Here is a 16809-nt window from a genome sequence, read left to right as displayed (position 1 = left end):
TTTTTTTTAAACTAGTTCTTAGAATTGTATTAAATATTTCTGGATGATGGGACTGCTACTTAATATATTTCACTCTTGTTGAAGCTGTACAGTGTTTATTTTACAAAAGCCTCTCAACTGTCTTTTTTTTTTCATTCTACAATTTAAATATCCTCTGGCTGATGCAAGAAAGGGTTGTTCCCATTTTTAATTTTGCAAGTGTATTTGGGCTGTCAGTCTTGCCTTCCTGGCATGAATTCAGAACTCCAAGAATACTGACCCCTAGTTAAAGAGCATGTCTGTCCTTGCTTGTTATATTTAATAAATATTCTTGTTTAAGTTTCTATGCCTAGGATTGCCCTGTTTAAGAATCAAAATGTTATTTTTGATTTTAATTCCACTGTCTGAATCAGTTCTTCATGCATGGTTTTTGAGGAGTGGGATCATGCCTAAATTTTTTATAAATGTGGATACTTTTTGGTAGAGGCATATATATAGCTACTGTGTTGGTATTGAATAAACTTTACTAAATATACTAGTCAGGTTCACATGCTGGATGTCTTTGAAGTCATAACTTTCCCATGGATTGTATAATTCATGTAATGGTGATAACATATTTCTGTAATATCAAAAATGCGTATTTCTTAATAGAAACAGTGTTGTGAATCTTTATAAATAGTTTCAGTGGCATAGAACAAATTATTTTGGCAATCTTGCCCATTATTCAGGAAAGTATTTGTTATAACTTTAAGAAAGTGAAGTGAGCATATGCCTGTGTATCTGAAGAGTTTTATATAAAACTCTACAGCCTTGTTAAAATTGAGAGCTCCTCCATACTTTATAAAGCATAAGAACTAATTTATCCACGGTGTTGAAAGGTATTAAAATATAAAGACAACTTAGCCTTCCAAAAATGGCTTATAATATGGACAATGTTTATTGAAACTCTTCTTTATTTTAAAATAGTACCTATGTTACCCAAAAAGGGGATTTGTTATCCAGTTGACAACATCACACCAGAAACACATTACTTGTAATCATGTGCAAAAATGTATTTGAATGTTTTCAGTACATTTTTTTTTTTAAATTTTGTTTCAGCAACGAAATCCTGATGTTCGTCATGTGGATTTGGAGATACTTTAGACTTGAACAGGACAAATCTTCAGGTTGCTCCCCTTGTGGAAAGAAGTCACGTAAAGGGCTGAAAAGCTTCTGAGATTGCAGTGACTCAGCACCATACCTCGCTTCCTTTGCTGTAGGCTTCCTGGACTGTTAGCACTGCTTCTGTTTCTGGAAGAGCGCTAGACTTGCGACAAAAATTTCCATGGCAAAATCAGTTTCAAAAAGCTACTTGAGTTAAATTCCACAGGAGAGTCTGTCTAAGTAGATTTACTTCGATTCAGAACTTAAAACTTGAGGTTTAGTAAGGCAAATACAGCTGCCTGAAAACTATACAACACACATAGTTTTTTCCATTTGTGTCCCTTTGCAGTCTGTTTGCACTTCTTTAGTTTCTTTCAAGATATCATTAAAGGTTCTTGGGAGATATTAAGATTAGATAGGAAGAGTTTGTTCCAGTGGAACCTGCCAACCTAAAATTGTAATATTTCAGCTATGTGATTGTTTCACAATTTTTCTTTTCTATGAGATAAATAGTTTCAAATGGGCGCTGGCCTTATCTCAAGTACCATGACCTGGAAACCTGCTTTTTGCCACCGTTACAATTACAACTGCACTTGAGGAAAACAAGGATTTTCACCATAGAGGAGCCAGCTGTATGGGTTTAGCCAGAGTACATTAAATTACTGTGAAAAATTACTGCATACAACTTTTGGTGCACTTCCTCTCTTTAAATTTCATTTGCTTTTTTTCCCTACTTTGATACTTGTTTTCTTATTTGTAAGTATCTTCAGATGTAATCTAGGAGATATTTATGGTAGTGCTTATTAAAAGTTACCTCGCATTTTTGGCTTTTTATATTTTAATAGACTCTATTGCCAGATATGGTCTTTGCTAGAAGATGTGAGAGATGTAGCTGGAATATATAATAGTAAAAAATGATCTATTTATAATTAAACAAATGAATACATTGTAATTTTAATTTATTTGCCTTTAGATATTACCTGAATTCAAAACCACTTACTCTGAATTTTTTTATAACTTGACCTTGCTTGTTTGGGAAAGTAGAGTAGTTCTACCAGTGGTCCTCAAAAATCCAGAGATTTAGATCAATTTATAACTTTGAAATGTGAAATTTTACAACTGTGTACAATTGTCTCAAGGCTTTCTGCAGTAGGTACTCAAGTTGTACCAGATCCTTTGAGACCCAGCCTTTATTAATAAGGCCATGAGTACTGAACATGCAGGTTGAAATAAGTTAAATAACCATTTTAAATAGCACTGAGGAAAATTCTTTATGCACTTTAATGTAAAATAAGATTTGCTTGTGAGTGACAGGTGGTAATAAGATCATCCTAGTAACTCAGTTGCTGAGTAATGGCTGAATTGCTGAAAGAAGAAATGTTGATATGAAACATAATTCTTCAAAAATCAATTTAAGTTTATATTAAAAGCATTGCAGCAAGTAATTGTGGAGACCAATATGTCTAGATTTAACTAAAAGCATTTTAGAATTTTTTTTTTCATATTAGGTGTCACCAGTGAGCAATGAGAATTTAAAATAACATGCCTTTTTGACAACTGCAAAGCACTTTGCATGCTGGTCATTTTAAGTAGAAAAACATTCCAGAGTTAAGTTACAGATGGGGCTTCACATACAGTAATTGTGGGTGAAAGGATCTCCTCAGTACCCTTTTCCATAATCCCTATTCACTGGTGGCTTCTTTATAGCATATTACCTAATCATATGGTTTATTCTAAAAAAGGCTTACTTTATCTGGTTTTCTCCTGTTGTAAAAATAGTATATTTAAGCCTGATGATTTAAAATGTAGTTTAGAGGTAATTTAGAAGTCTCTCATATCAAATAAATAGGGCATATTTTAGCACATTATAAATAATTTACCTTTCTCCTTGCCCTTCCATGTAAAATTCATCTCATCTCAGTATGCACTCTCCTGGTATTAGTCTTACTCATGAAGAGTACTGGAATCTGGTAATGCATAACCTGTTTTCTTCTCCCTAGAATATTTATATGAATTTTGAATTTGAATAAACACATTAATAAATCAGCTATTTCCAAAATCAAAAACCTGAAGAGAAGTTAAACTGGGGAAGTGTTCTTCCTGCAGAGGTTAGTGAAGACAGCCAGTGTGATCCAAGTGGTTTGCATGCTGAAGTTATTGATGAATGAATAGTGTCAGTGTGCACTTTGCAGGGCAAACCTTTCCCTACAAGATTAGTAAATGTTATCTCAATAACAAGTGTTCCTATATTGTTTGCAAGAGGAGGTAGGAGCTTATATTCTTACAGGATATCTGCTCCAAAAGACTATAAAATGTTTTTTTATTAATTGGAGATGTAATTCATCTGAATTCTGATCTTAGTTTTCCTTATTTGAGTCAGAAAAATATCCATCCACACCTTTGGTTTATATTCCAAGACAGAATTGAGTTCCTTGTCTCCCAGTTTCTTTACTGATTATAGCATCACAATATGTTAAATTCAAGATGCCAGGATTTGAATGATTACTGTTGACCAGTCTGAGGACCCAGTCCCTTTTTTTAAAGTGACATGGATGGTGATATAGTACAGAAAGGCAGGCAGACTGGTTTTGGCAGTACCTTGTAAGTTTACATGTCATGCAGTTGGGTGGAATTGCTGATCCTTTGAGCCTGCCAGGTTGGAAAGGAAGAGTAATTCCAAGCTGTTACATTTTAATTTGTATGTTATAATTTGCGAATTAATTTTAACAATATGACATTTTTACTGCTTTTTTTTTTCCTTTAACTGTCTTTATAGACCTTGAGGTGATGTGGGTCCACTACTTAGTTTACTTTTGTTTTATTGTTGTTGGGGAAAATAATTAACCAATGCATCTATTTTTACATGATAGAGTCCTCACCTTAAAGAATTGTACATGTGTGAAGGAGTGAATTTTTCTTTATCACAAATGCAATTACAAAATGGATTTTTTTACAGATTCTAAGGAAAAGAAGTGAGGATTTGCCTAACAATAAAGTTATATTCTAGGATTTTTTCAATTAAGGTGTGGTGTTTTAAAATAATTTATTTCTGTAGACTGGCCTTGCAGATTCTATTTTTTTCAAATTGTGTTCAAAGTATGGCTGCCCTCTCTGCTTAGTGGAAGATTTCTTACATGCTGTGCAGTGACTTATAATTCTGTAAAACTTGCAATATTTGAAAAACTTGTCTTAGTGTTTCAATATACTGAATGATCTGAATGTATTTTAAGTCCAAGTTTCTGTAGAATATTTTTTTTGGTAAAAGATAAAATTTTGAAGTGATTATCTTTCCCCCAACAAGGAACTTCAAATCTAAATTGTCTCCACTGTATACTGGAAATCAGCATTTGATGTGGTGTCCCTTTCCCCCTCCATTTTTAAACCATTTCTCAAGGATACAGTGGTAGTAGTAAATACCTCAGTGGATTACTGTGTTACAGGGACTGTTTGGTTGTTTGGGTTCTGGTCCAGAAGTAGTGGGGGGAGCACATTTTTTAAGGCAAGTTTACATCCTTTATTCCTTGTGACTCATCCTTGAACTGAAGGCATTTTTAGACTCTGTTTTTCTCCTTCCTTGAATTCCCATACAGATTTTATTGCTTTTTTAAAGTGACTCTAAGTTTTAGAGGAAGAAGCTATTATGAACATCTTATATTTTTAAAAGCAGGGCTAAATTCTGCTCTTAGTCTGTGAATTTTGTTCAGTACTTCTTGTTCATTAATAGTTGAGAATAGTGATTACTGATTTGAAAGCTACAAACCATGTTAGCCAAAACCAAGTTTTCTGCTTTTGTCAGGTGCAGCTTTTTCAGCTGTACCTGGAGACTAAGCTTTTGAGGGATTTCTGCTGCCCCCTCTTTTATCAAGAAGAGTTCAGGAATGTTTTTAGATATGTTTTGTCTAGGTTATACATTGATTGCAGTCCTGTGTCCTCTTTATTTGTAATAATTTTAACTGTTTTTTTTCTTTTTTTCTGTAATGAAAAAATATACGTTATAAAAGTACCTCTAATAGTGATGGGTACATCAAATACAGTCTTCATGCAAAGAGTTTTTATTCAAAGTGTGGCAATTTTTGAAAATTGTCAGTGACATAATCTTTTTTCTAAACTTGACTTAAATGTCTTCCTTATAAGAGGAAACCAGAGCACCAGATTGATTAAGATTTAAAAACAAAGTGTTTCCTTTTATGGTGAAATGTTCTTGAGGCATTTTAGCATGGTAGAACAATTGAAAAATATTGACTCCTGTACAGAACCTTCCCTTCTGCACATACCTAAAGGCTTACAGAAGTGAATATTAAAAAAGAGTGTGCTTTTTTCCTTCTAGCTTAAGTATTGTGCTGCTTCTATTCTTATTGTTGGCTCTGAAAAGAGAGTACCACTAACATCTCTCTTGCAGTTTACCTGCATAATGTAAATGAGAAGTTGAGATGTACCAAAAAGATTATTTTTAATTGAGCGTTTGTGTAGCTAAAGTAATTTTTCCTTTCTTGTTAGTGAGACACAAATCATTAAGATCAAAAGTAGACTATATTACATAAAAAAAGAAATAGGAATCCAGGCTCTAAAGCACAGTAGTTCAATTTTTGAAATGTATGTCCTTTGAAGAAAATAAAATGGAAACTCCAAGTGGATGTATGGCTATAGAAACTGCAGTCAGTCAGGCTTTGCTGAAACAGAAGAAATTAAACTAAAAGTATATGATAAAAAGAAAGGAATAGAAAGAAGGAAAACACCCAAGACATTGGAATAGTTTGGAAATAGGAAAGGATGAAAATAATCTAAAGAACTTGTCCAGAAATAAGAAATAATTATAGGAAAAGTAAAGAACAGTAAGAAATTATATTTTATTAGAATGCACAAAGCTAGATAGGATGACGATTTCTTTTTTTTACCAATATTCTGATAGTTGGGTAATTCCCCCAGCAAAAACTTTTTTTTTTCCTATACTGAAAATCAGAGTCTCTAACTATGTCCTGATATGGTGTTCAGCCTTGCAAGTACAAACCTGTTTGTCCACTGAAAGCTGCTAAGGGTGATGTTGAAATCTCAGTTTTTGTTGGTGAGGTATGTGTTGGTAAGTGGAGGGTGAGTAATGTTATTTGTGGAAGTCGGAGCTGGAGTGAATTAAAGAGAAAATTAATTGATTCTTTTAGACAGAAGATGACTGAAGCACCATACTGAATGTGCTGTGGAAAAAGAAGTGCTCTGTTCTAAGGTCTCCAGAATTCTTGCAGTGTACTGTAGTCATTGATGAATATGTTAGTCTGTATTTTTCAATTTGCTGAGATGTCCGTGGATAAGCAAGATTTTTAATTAAATCACATTCTGAAAAGGAGATAAAACATTCAAAATTTAATGTGAAAAGGATGTATGTTTCTTAAATATCACAGACACTATAGCCTATTATAATAGGCAGAAAATATTCTGTATTACGTAGGGTGCTTGCAGACATTTTTTCCCTGTGTAAATCAAAGTCTTCAATTAAAAGAACAGGTCATGATTACGTACTTTTTATAAGTGCTACACTAGCAGCAAGCCCAGTCAAGTTTTTGTATAGCCAGTATTCATAGTTCTGTTTTGGGGAGGAGGTGCCTGTTAAAATAGTGGAATACAGATCCATAATCTAGCATAAGTTTGTTTTTTGTAATCTGAATTTAGACTGTGTTTAAAACTTTAGAGGTTGTGATCAGGTGCTTCAAATCTGAAGTCAGAAGATTAAAAAAGCAATGATGTGTAAATGATGTAATATAAAAGGGATTTTGTAAGTTTTTCCTCAAATTAAATATGCTGAAGAGCTGTGTGAGAAGTATTTGAAAAATGCCTAGTGTTTGGAAAGAATTGTGGCTATTGCCTAGATGGCATTAAATTTGAAAGTCAACAGTGAAGATTTTTCACTCATGGTAGAACTTTCAAAGGGCAATCTCAAAGTCAAAATCCATTTTTCCATGCAGCCTTTTAGTCAGATTCACCAGCCCCCTCCCCACCCTGCACCTTGCATTTTGGCGTATTGGCTTTTCATTCTGTGTCTTGGTTACTCCATATTAGTATGCGCAAGTCATTTTGATTTGTGAGGTGTAGACATTGGAATACTTACCTGCATATGTTCTTTGTTTTGTAATTATACTTGAATTCAGTACATTCTGTATCATGTCTGGAAGTTGTAATTACTCAGTAAAGTGTTACATAGCCAGTAAGGGTTGTGTTCTGTTAATTTAAGCAATTTTATATATATTGGAAAAGTAAGCAATAATAGTGGCTTTAGGCAGCTGATGATTTGCTATGTTTCTGAATTAAAATTGCATATAACTATTTTATGGATGCAAAACAAAGGTTTTATCCATCTATCTGTACTGGTTATTCAGTCTGCCTTTGTGATGCTGCACACACTGTTCATAGCACGTGCTTGGTGAGGGAGCAACCTGCCCAGGCTGCCCAAGCTCTGTATTTGTTCTCTGAATCTTGCTGGCAACTCTGCCTTTGATCCCATTCACCCCCTGCCCTCATGTTGGTTCATTCCCCAGTACTGTGAAAGATCTTTCTGCCTGGCTCAGAGGCCCCACTGGCCCCACTCTCTCCAGTTTGGAGTACCTGTCCTGATCCAGATGCAAGGATGACATGAAGATTGTACTACAGATGGGTTGCATGTCTGTGTATAGTCAAGGGTGTGAAGAATTCCTTGAATGGATTTATATGTTAGGCTTGCATAGTAACCACAGTTTCACAATCCCAGCAAAGCTGTCCAAGCCTCTTAAGACTTGAAATTAGTCATCTTAGAAAGGATTTAATGTACTGTCTGGTACACTTAAGTGCCAGTTTTTATCACTAATACCAGTAAAACTGCTTATTTGTCCAGTTATGGGAAGAACTGCTTCTAATTGGGCTAAAAAATTTTATGTGGTTGGAAAGAAGAGTCAAAAATGTTAGAAATCTGGTTGATGGAGACACTTGAAAAACTGGAGTTTTTGTCTGTTCTGGTATCACATACCAGAAATAAAGTGGTCGAGCAACATACTGCAGGAAAGATTTTGGCTGTGCACTGTATGTCCTTTTTGCTAAAGATGTTTAATTTCATAATTAAGAGACTCCCTTTCTCAAGTGAAGATTGTTGGTTTCCTGTGGTTTGTTGTGTTAGTTTTTTTTCTCGAATCAACCAAATGGCACAAGATTCACCTGAACAGAGAAGTGACAGACTTGAGGGCCTCATCTCTTGTCTATTTGAGGTCAAGTTGAAATACTGGGCTGTCTTTGGGCTGTTGGAATAACCAAGCAAGTGGTCTCAGCCATTTTGAAAGAGGGAGAGAGCTCTGTCTTTTCACATAATATAACGTGGAATCTTCAAAATCCATTATTTATTTGCTGTCTGTGGCATTTCCAAATAATTGTGTTAAATGGGTGTAAATGGGTTGAGTGGGACCTTGCAGTCAGCTGGTAGAAGATGAACTTAAAAGTCCTGTTCAAGTTTGTCTTTGCAAATAGTTTATGAGGGACTTATTAAAAGATCATGAAAAGTAAACCTTCCTTTAGCGTTTGAATTAAACGTTTTTTGAAAACCCTAGGAAAAGGGACATAATTTCTGCTTTCACAGAAGTTTTGCCAGCTCAGCTCCCAGTAAATTACATGTATTGATTTACCCAAGCTTTTTGTGATTTAATTTTTTTTTTTTAATTTAGATTTCAATTCTGGTGCTGAATTGGGGCTTAGTAAGATTTTTTATAGGTTCTCTTTCTGACACCAGTGTTTTACAGAAGTATTTTTTTACCCCAAATACTGATTGAACAGCAGTTAATCATTAAATCAGGCTACTCGGGATACACAAAGCATTAAGTTTAAGGTTTAAATGTGGAGAGTTTATTTTTCTCTAAGACAATCACAAAGAAAATCCATCTTGAGTTTGATGTGCATAAAAATGCATTCATTTATGAACCTCTGTGCCTGTGTGTTTTAACTGTATGTAGGTGTCTTTGGCTGCAGATTTGTACCTCACTCACGTTTCTCATGAAAGACAACTTTCTCAGTATCTCAGCAAAAATAAAAATTACTGTGGAAGAAGATCCTTATGAATTTGGACAACTTGGAAACCTTGATGCAAGAAAGACTTTCCAGTGGCCTTCACTGTAGAAGCTCAGTTTGCAGATGGTTCAAAACAAGGATTTTAGGTGGAGAAGACCAATTCCAAAATCTGTGTTCCAGGTGCTCCATGTGCTGAGTAGGTAATTGGACACTTCTGGATCATTGAGGGAGATGTGCAGTGGTACTCTGGGAAGCCTTTGGTGGGTTTATGAATGTGGTCATTTGTAAGGTTAACTTTTTTCATGGAAATGTCTCAGCCTTGAACAGTCTTCCTGATGCTGTGGATGGGAAAGAGAGCTTGAGAGTCTGTCAAGAAACTGTGTTGGAATTTGCTGCTCTGCTTCTTTGGATTATCCTGTAGCAGATAAAAAAATCCCTCTTTCCATCAGTTTAATAAGTAATTCAGGTTTTGGCTTTTTGAGGTTCTCACATAATTTTGGAAGAATTTCAGCTTTACAATCACATTGCTACCAGGCATTTTTGAAAGGTTTAATTAGACTTTTTCTGCTGTACTATTTACCCTATTCCTAAATGGCAACTAAATTTAATATTAACTTTTCTAATGGGAAACTACTTTGAGTCATTAGCAAACCTGTTTCTTTCCATTTTCCTACAAAGACAATCTAAGTTGAGGCAATTATATCTGTCAGATGAGTGGGAAACTTTAAAGTGTTTTTAAGGACAAAAGGATTTTTTAGCATTTTCCCAACATTTTTGTGTAAGTTCATGTCAAACTTTTTTCTCTCAATTTAGCTAATTAATCTGTTGGTGTGGCTTTTTATTCTATTTTTTTTCCTTAATGTGATACATTTGCAGTAAAAGTTGTTTTTGTACTTCAGCCTCTGATTTAAATAGGCCTTAAGGTGTGGTCAGGTCACATCAGTGGTGTGGATTTGCTCTGTCAATAACTAAGATTTATGTGATGGTTGCCTGGAGCTGTATTCACACTTACCTTGTGCTGAAGCACTGGGGTACTGTTCATAGTTACTGATGAGCCTAAGTAAGAGTCAGGTAGGGAAAGAGGAGTTCTTTTTGAGATATGGAGTTCTTTCTGTGATAATGTGCCTGTTTCCAAACAGAAACTCACTTTGCAAGTCAGTACACATTGTATTGCTGTCCATGCTGCCTGAGCTAGTATCAGTCACTGGCTTCAGTTAGTGCCTCAGCAGAGGGAAGGAAGCAGAGAAACCTTGCCTAGCTGAACTCTTGAGGACAAGATTTTGCAACATGATTAACCTTATTAAAGTAAGATTACAAACACTTTAATAACATGAGCTTGCACAGGAGCTTGTTCAAAGCAAATGAGGTAAAAAGTAAATACCTTTATACGTATGAGGTTCAATGTGTGACTTGGACTTTTAAAATTCTCTTCAGGGACATCTTGTGCCTCAGGAGAGATATAAGTGCCAGCAGGGGCCATGTTTCTGAGGGCACCAGCACTGCTGCACAGCAGGAGCACAGTTTGGCCATTGCCTTACCTGGATGTTTAACAGGTATTTAGTGGAAGGGTGATAATATGCAGCATTATTGAATTACACTCTGCATCTGTGCTGCTTGTTCCACTGCAGTTACTTCGCAGACCTGCTTCTTCCCCATCCCAGATACTTCTTCTGTACCCCTTCTCTGCCTGCCCAGCCCCAGGCACTGCCTCTTGTGCTTATTCCCTTCCATACGCCCTGCTGTTAGACCTAATCTCTCTTCTTGAGCTTCATAAACCCAATTGCTGCCTGTGGTTACCTTCTTCTCTTCTTCCCTGCCAACTTTCCCTGCTGGGTTCCTGCCTGTACTGCTCCTTCACCCTTTTGGTTTACACAGCCCATTCCTAGTCCCTCCTGCCTCTGATCTACCCTCAGACATTTCCAGCCATTGCCCAAAAGTCTGGGAAGTCAAAGTTTTTCAAAGAGAAGCTAATGATAAATTTTTGCAGATGGATTAACACAGATTTTCTACCTCCATTGCTCAGTTACCTGAAATTATTTTGGTGGGGGGTTAGTAAACTGCTCTCACTAATTGTGATCCTCATAAAAAAAAAAAGAAGCAGTAGGCTGGAAATATGTGCTCAACCCCAGTTAATTTTGCAGCATCACAGGCACCCAGAAGCATTGTTTTATAATGGCACTATTTGATAACCATTTCAAGTGGCTGACACCAGCTTGTGGGCAGGTCCTGCCTTCACAGCCCAGCAGCAGTGGTTTGCCATGGTGAATGTTTGTCACTGTAATTCCTCTACAAATTATCTGAAGCCAGGATTTTCTAAAGCGTTTAAGAGAACAGGATGCATTCAGCCATCACTGGGTTCTGAATTAAAATGGGATTTAAACGTCACTGCTTGAAAATCCAGGTTTTAAGATTGCAGATGGGTACTTCCTTTGAATAGTCTTTCTATTTAACCAGCACATAAATCTCTGTGGTTGTACATTGAGGTAAAAATGATTTATATTATATTCATACTTGAATTCTTCATAATCTTTCACTGTGCTTTCTGGTGCTTCATACCAAACAAGCATTTAATGCAAAAGAAAATGTTCTAGCTCTTTATATAAATCTAAAACTTTTAATATATATTTCTAGTGATACCCAGGTATCATGGCTGTCACACTGACACAAGATTGCCTCTAGAGAAAGAAAGAGACAGGTTAACCAGAGACTAACTTTTATTGTGCATTTTTATGCAACAGAACAAATGGAACTGGAGGTATGTAGTAATAAAACCAATATTCAAATTAGAATTAACACCTGAAATAGTAAACTGTAGGTAACAAATGTCTTTATAATTAAAAAATATTGACTGTTTAAAAAATTCTCTAAGATTTTATATTCTTTAAAAGAAATGTGTGTTGCCACATAGAAAACAATTCACACATCCTATAGAAATTGTCACAAAAACCTTACTATTCTATATTACACTATGCACTTTTCTTTTGTACAATATCTGATAAAGGTCTATCCCTAATCTGTACTTACTCTACACAGTACAATCATCATAAGAAAGTATTCATAGAATTAACTACACCATAACAATAAAAATATCAGGATTAATGTTTTTTTTTAATCACAGTTTCTCCACAAATATTTGTCATAGAAAATATAGCGAAGGCATGTTGGCACAGATGGGCGTGCGGTGCTGCTACACAAGGTTTGAGAGAAGGCAGATACATAAATGACAGTAAGATTAAAGCCTATGGAAGGATAAGACAAGAATCTCTGTCCTCCTGGGACTTTCTGGAGTGACATGATAGATAGCAGTTTCCTTCTGTTGCTGGGAAGGGATGTGCTGGCTTATAAAGCACACTGCCTAAATATGGATATCTCCCTCTGCAAGGGCTTATGTGCTATCTATTATTTCAGGTCCCATATCTAACATATTGCAGATATTTAGATGCTTCAATATGTCTGAATTTGTAACACCTAATGAACAAATTAACTGGAATAAGTTGTTGTGCAAGGTTTGGGATTTTAAAAATGAAATGAGTGGGTCAAGTGGCCATTTATGGCAATTAAAAACAGACAACTGACAAAAGTTTTTATACTCTGTTGTTTTAAAACCAAACATGAACAAAAATATGAGCTGGTGTGTGTTAATGCCTGTCTGTGACCATGATTCATGTCACTGGCCAGTGCATATAAGCAATTGAGGACAAAATTTTGTTCATAAAGAAAGGTCCAAACCTGCAAAGCCATTTCTACTACCAAAGTGGCTTTCAGGATGAAATTATACTTTTGGTTATTTTGCACAATGAGAGTAGAGGATTGTGAGTGGTTCCAGGATGCTGGCTATGCTTTTTACACTAAAAATAAAGCTAGGCTTACTAGTTATTTCAGCAAATCTTCCAGTTATTAAGTGAAAGGTCTGTCCAGTTCAATAATTCTGTTCTGTGACTGTTAAAAAGTGGTTATATCTTAAACATCATACAACAAAGCATCTGAAAGGAAACCATCACAATGTTTACAAAAATACAGCATGATACATACCGCTGTGGACAAATTTACAGTATAATGTTGACTCACACATTCTGACATGTTTTACCAAATAGTTCTGGCATGTGTCACCACATTAAACATAGACCAGCAAGACTTACACCATCTGAGCAATGTAACATCTTCTATTATAGTTCTTTTTAAAAAAGTGTAAGTTCAACACTGAAAAACTACTATAGGATATCTGTACTGTGACATTTCTATACACTGAATTTCTCCTCCAGAGGCCACCACATGGTGTGACCATTCCAAGAAAGTCACCTCCTGCCTGTGATGAAGGAATGCTGTTCTAAACCCATTGGTCTAGTAAGGTTCTGTGTGACTAAACTGCTAATTGACCTTTAGAAAATAAATTAACTATTTTGGGGCCAGTGAGTACCTTTCAACCCCCTTCCAAAAAAAATCACCAAAATGAAAGTGAGTTAAAGTGAGAGGTATTGGACATTTGAGGGCCTAAAGCATATGGGGACAGAGCAAAGTCCTCTCTATGGCAGTGCAGGGTGAGCCCATGTCCCGAGATTCCCCAGGGGTCAGGAGAGAGCAGTCACAGGGAACCCACAGGCACAGGGGAGGCAAGAGGGCAGGAAGGAGCTCCCGTGTGGGTGGGCAGGACTTGGGGACTCTGCCTCAGCCCTGCAGCCAGGCTGGGCCTCGAGGAGTGCTGCACCCCAGAGAGCCCCTCCTGGTCTCTGGGGAAGGGTCCAGTGCCTCCTGCCTTGCCTGGTGCGTGGGCAGAAGGTGGGGAAGGGGAGGAGAAGGGTAAAAGGACCATTAGTAGCTACACTTGTGGCTCACACAAGGCGGTGAGGAAGGCTGGGGAGTATGAGAGACGCGTTCAGGAGAGCCAACACTGATGAGGTAGCACTAAGGATGGACAAAAGTGGAGTGAGCTTCCTTTCCAGAAACACCTCCCTGTACCTGCCAGTAGGGAAATGTTGCCTCAGGAAGTGCTGGTTCAGGCTGTGGAGGATGCCAACACTGGCCTGAGTGAGCACACGAAGGTAAGGAAATGGAAACACCCTGACGTGGAAAGGAAAGGGCATCGTTTCTTTGGCATTGCATATTTCTGGCATGGATCAATTTAGAGGGACAATGGACTCCTAAACATTTAAAATTAAACTCTTTTTGTGGATTGACATTTGTTTTTAAAGCTAGTATCTGCTTCCAGTGTTGTGCACCATTGTGAATTCTGCTCCAACAGCTCCTTTTTTACAGCTCTCAGTCTGGATCCCATGTCTACTTACTGCAGAACAATAAACCAGGTTCTCCTTGCCCAGCCCCTCCCTGAATGCAACACTGAGCAAAACCAGCACATTGCCTCACCTCTTTCAAGGAATGGATATAAAACACAAATTAGAGTGAAAACAAGAAAAGGCAATTTAAAACCTCTAAAGCTACGTAATATGGCTGCAGAATAGGAACAGACAAAGGAAAATCTGTCTTCTGAAATGGCAATTTGTTTTTAGCAATCTTGTTTTAATGAAAACTGTCATGATCAACTCTAATCCTCTAGAAATCTAGATAAATATACTGTCCATCTGATATACAATGCAATTTTTATCTGTTAGAAGTGCCTGTTATTGTTCTGGGTCTTTGAAGGATTCTGCTGTTGATGAGTACTGCTGTTTTACTTGAGAAGCTTAATTTCCTGACAGATTTGGCTAAGAAAGTCCCTGGATTTTCTATTTTGTGTGGTATTTTAAGGTAGCATTTACAATTATGTTCTTTTCTGTTAGCAAATGGGAAATCACTTCTTTTTTTTTTTTTGTTGTAAGTGTGCAGACTTGTACTTAAATCTTCTAGTCAGGGAAAGCAAATAGCACCCAGCTGTTCTGAGTCCAGGCCTGGGATTGTTATCAATAGGCTGAAGAGATAGTAGCTGCTGTTTCTTTTGACATTTTTATAGTTTTTAAATGACCTTTCCTCTACAACTGGATGAAATGAACTGCACGTTCCCTTTGAGTGCTATGAAGGGTTTGGAAATAATAGGCACTGAGAAGTCCCATAAAGCAGGTCTTGAAATGGATTTCTTTCTGCTAACTGGGATATGGTAGGATGGAGAAGCTGAAATGTATGCAGTATGTGTTCAAACATGCTTTGGACTCCTAAATGACAGCAGGGTTAAGTATGTTTAACAAACAGTCTCTCCTAAATTGTCTGCTACTGTTGTATGAGGTGGTTCTCACTGCCATCAATCTGCAGATCCATCTTGCATACCTCTGTTGAAGACTTCATCCTGTGCTCCTGGGTGGTCAGTCCCCTCGTAGTAGGAGTGGCCGTTGTGAAGGAAAGTCCCCACGGCGCGGCCCTGGCGCGCGTGTCCCACAGCGTCACTGAACACCTTGTTGATCTGCTCCTCAGATGGCATCCACCAGTCGGGGTTGGAGGTGCAGTGCATCCTAATGAACTCTGCAGGAAAACAGGCAGGGATAAAATGCAACTTGTCTTTGCAGCATCTGCTACTGCCCAGGTGTCAAAAGCTCATGGGAAGTAAGAAAGGAGGTAATTGCTGCTCTACTTAAGCAGAAGTAAAGCCTTATGGGGGATGCCATGAAAATGCCACTTGGACCCATTTCATTTCTGTACAAGTGTGTTTCTCCACATGCAGTGTATGTTGTTATTCCTGAGCTGCCTATGTGATTTGCGGGACCTGGATGTAAAATCCCTTCTTGTGGAAATACAAAGAACTAATCTGAAGTGAAGGCTGTGATTCAGCATGTGCAACACGTGTGGAAGCTAACATGAGCCAGGATATAATTCATGAGAAAGCTGTTGGTATCTATACCTCAAGGTGATTGCTGTTGGATCTTTCTGACCTCCCTCTGCTGGCTCCTTCAGCACCTGCAACCTGCAGGGGCCCCCAAGACTGCTGGAAAATGTCACTGCCATTATTTCAGATTGGTGCCCTTGTCTGTTTGGGATATCTTTCCTTTTAAGTTCTGCTATTTTCATCTCCCTGTATTTTACACCTATTTTTTCAGAGACTAACTTGGCATTAGAAACAGCTAAATGAGATCAGAGGACTGATTTGGGGAGCCTTGCAATACTTTTCAATGCAGGAGAAAATGAATTGTACTGCATGTATTTTAGCTATTTAAATATCTGGTGCTGCCACATACAGCTATTTGTATGTGATGATTACATTTTTTATAATTTATTTTTCTGATTCTTTGACGTGCTGTATGCTAGACTTGCAGAAGGTGCCCTGCCAATTCTGGAGTTGTAACTGCTAGACATAGCTCAAATAGGTGTATTTGGACTTTGAAACATCCAAATATGATTTTAAATGTGAGGGCATCTTATTAGAGATATTGGATACACTGTACTGATATAGAAACTGAGCTGCTTATTTATTCTGTAACATTAGTTATTCCCTCATGCAGAATTGTGTGTCCCAGGATATTTTTAAATTCTATTTTCTATTGTTGACAAGCCAGCAGCACAATAAGTGTTGTAAGGTAACTTCATTACTGTCACCACATCTCCAGACAGGGAATGCTGTGCTTTTACATGAGTTTCTGTGCCTGCAAGGTATCTCATCTGTTGGACAATTAGGATGTGATTTTTGCATAGCTCCTCCAGCAGTGTGTCTGCAAAAGAGATAGCAATCTCCGTTTTAAATTCATTTCCCTGGAA

At 37.1% G+C, this 16809-nt stretch overlaps 2 protein-coding genes across 3 annotated transcripts in view; one reads left to right on the top strand and one right to left on the bottom strand.

Annotated features, from left to right (window-relative positions):
- Positions 1-7434, top strand: part of SLC30A9 (solute carrier family 30 member 9) — a 33624-nt gene extending 26190 nt beyond the window's left edge. Inside the window, exon 18 of the mRNA XM_033060672.2 lies at positions 1078-7434. Coding sequence (XP_032916563.1) covers positions 1078-1122 — 45 coding nt within the window. The 3' untranslated portion in view covers positions 1123-7434. The remainder of the gene's footprint in view (positions 1-1077) is intronic.
- The window catches only part of BEND4 (BEN domain containing 4), a 35974-nt gene continuing 26308 nt past the window's right edge, over positions 7144-16809 (bottom strand). The window contains exon 5 of one of the 2 annotated variants that reach the window (XM_033060673.2): positions 7144-15582. In XM_033060673.2, coding sequence (XP_032916564.1) covers positions 15365-15582 — 218 coding nt within the window. In that variant the 3' untranslated portion in view covers positions 7144-15364. The remainder of the gene's footprint in view (positions 15583-16809) is intronic. The other variant, XM_033060674.2, reaches the window with a different exon arrangement.

Source organism: Catharus ustulatus, chromosome 5, assembly GCF_009819885.2.
Source record: "Catharus ustulatus isolate bCatUst1 chromosome 5, bCatUst1.pri.v2, whole genome shotgun sequence".
NCBI classification, from domain to species: Eukaryota; Metazoa; Chordata; class Aves; order Passeriformes; family Turdidae; genus Catharus; species Catharus ustulatus.
Note: the sequence above shows the minus strand (reverse complement) of the source record. Positions and strands in the feature narration are given on the sequence as shown.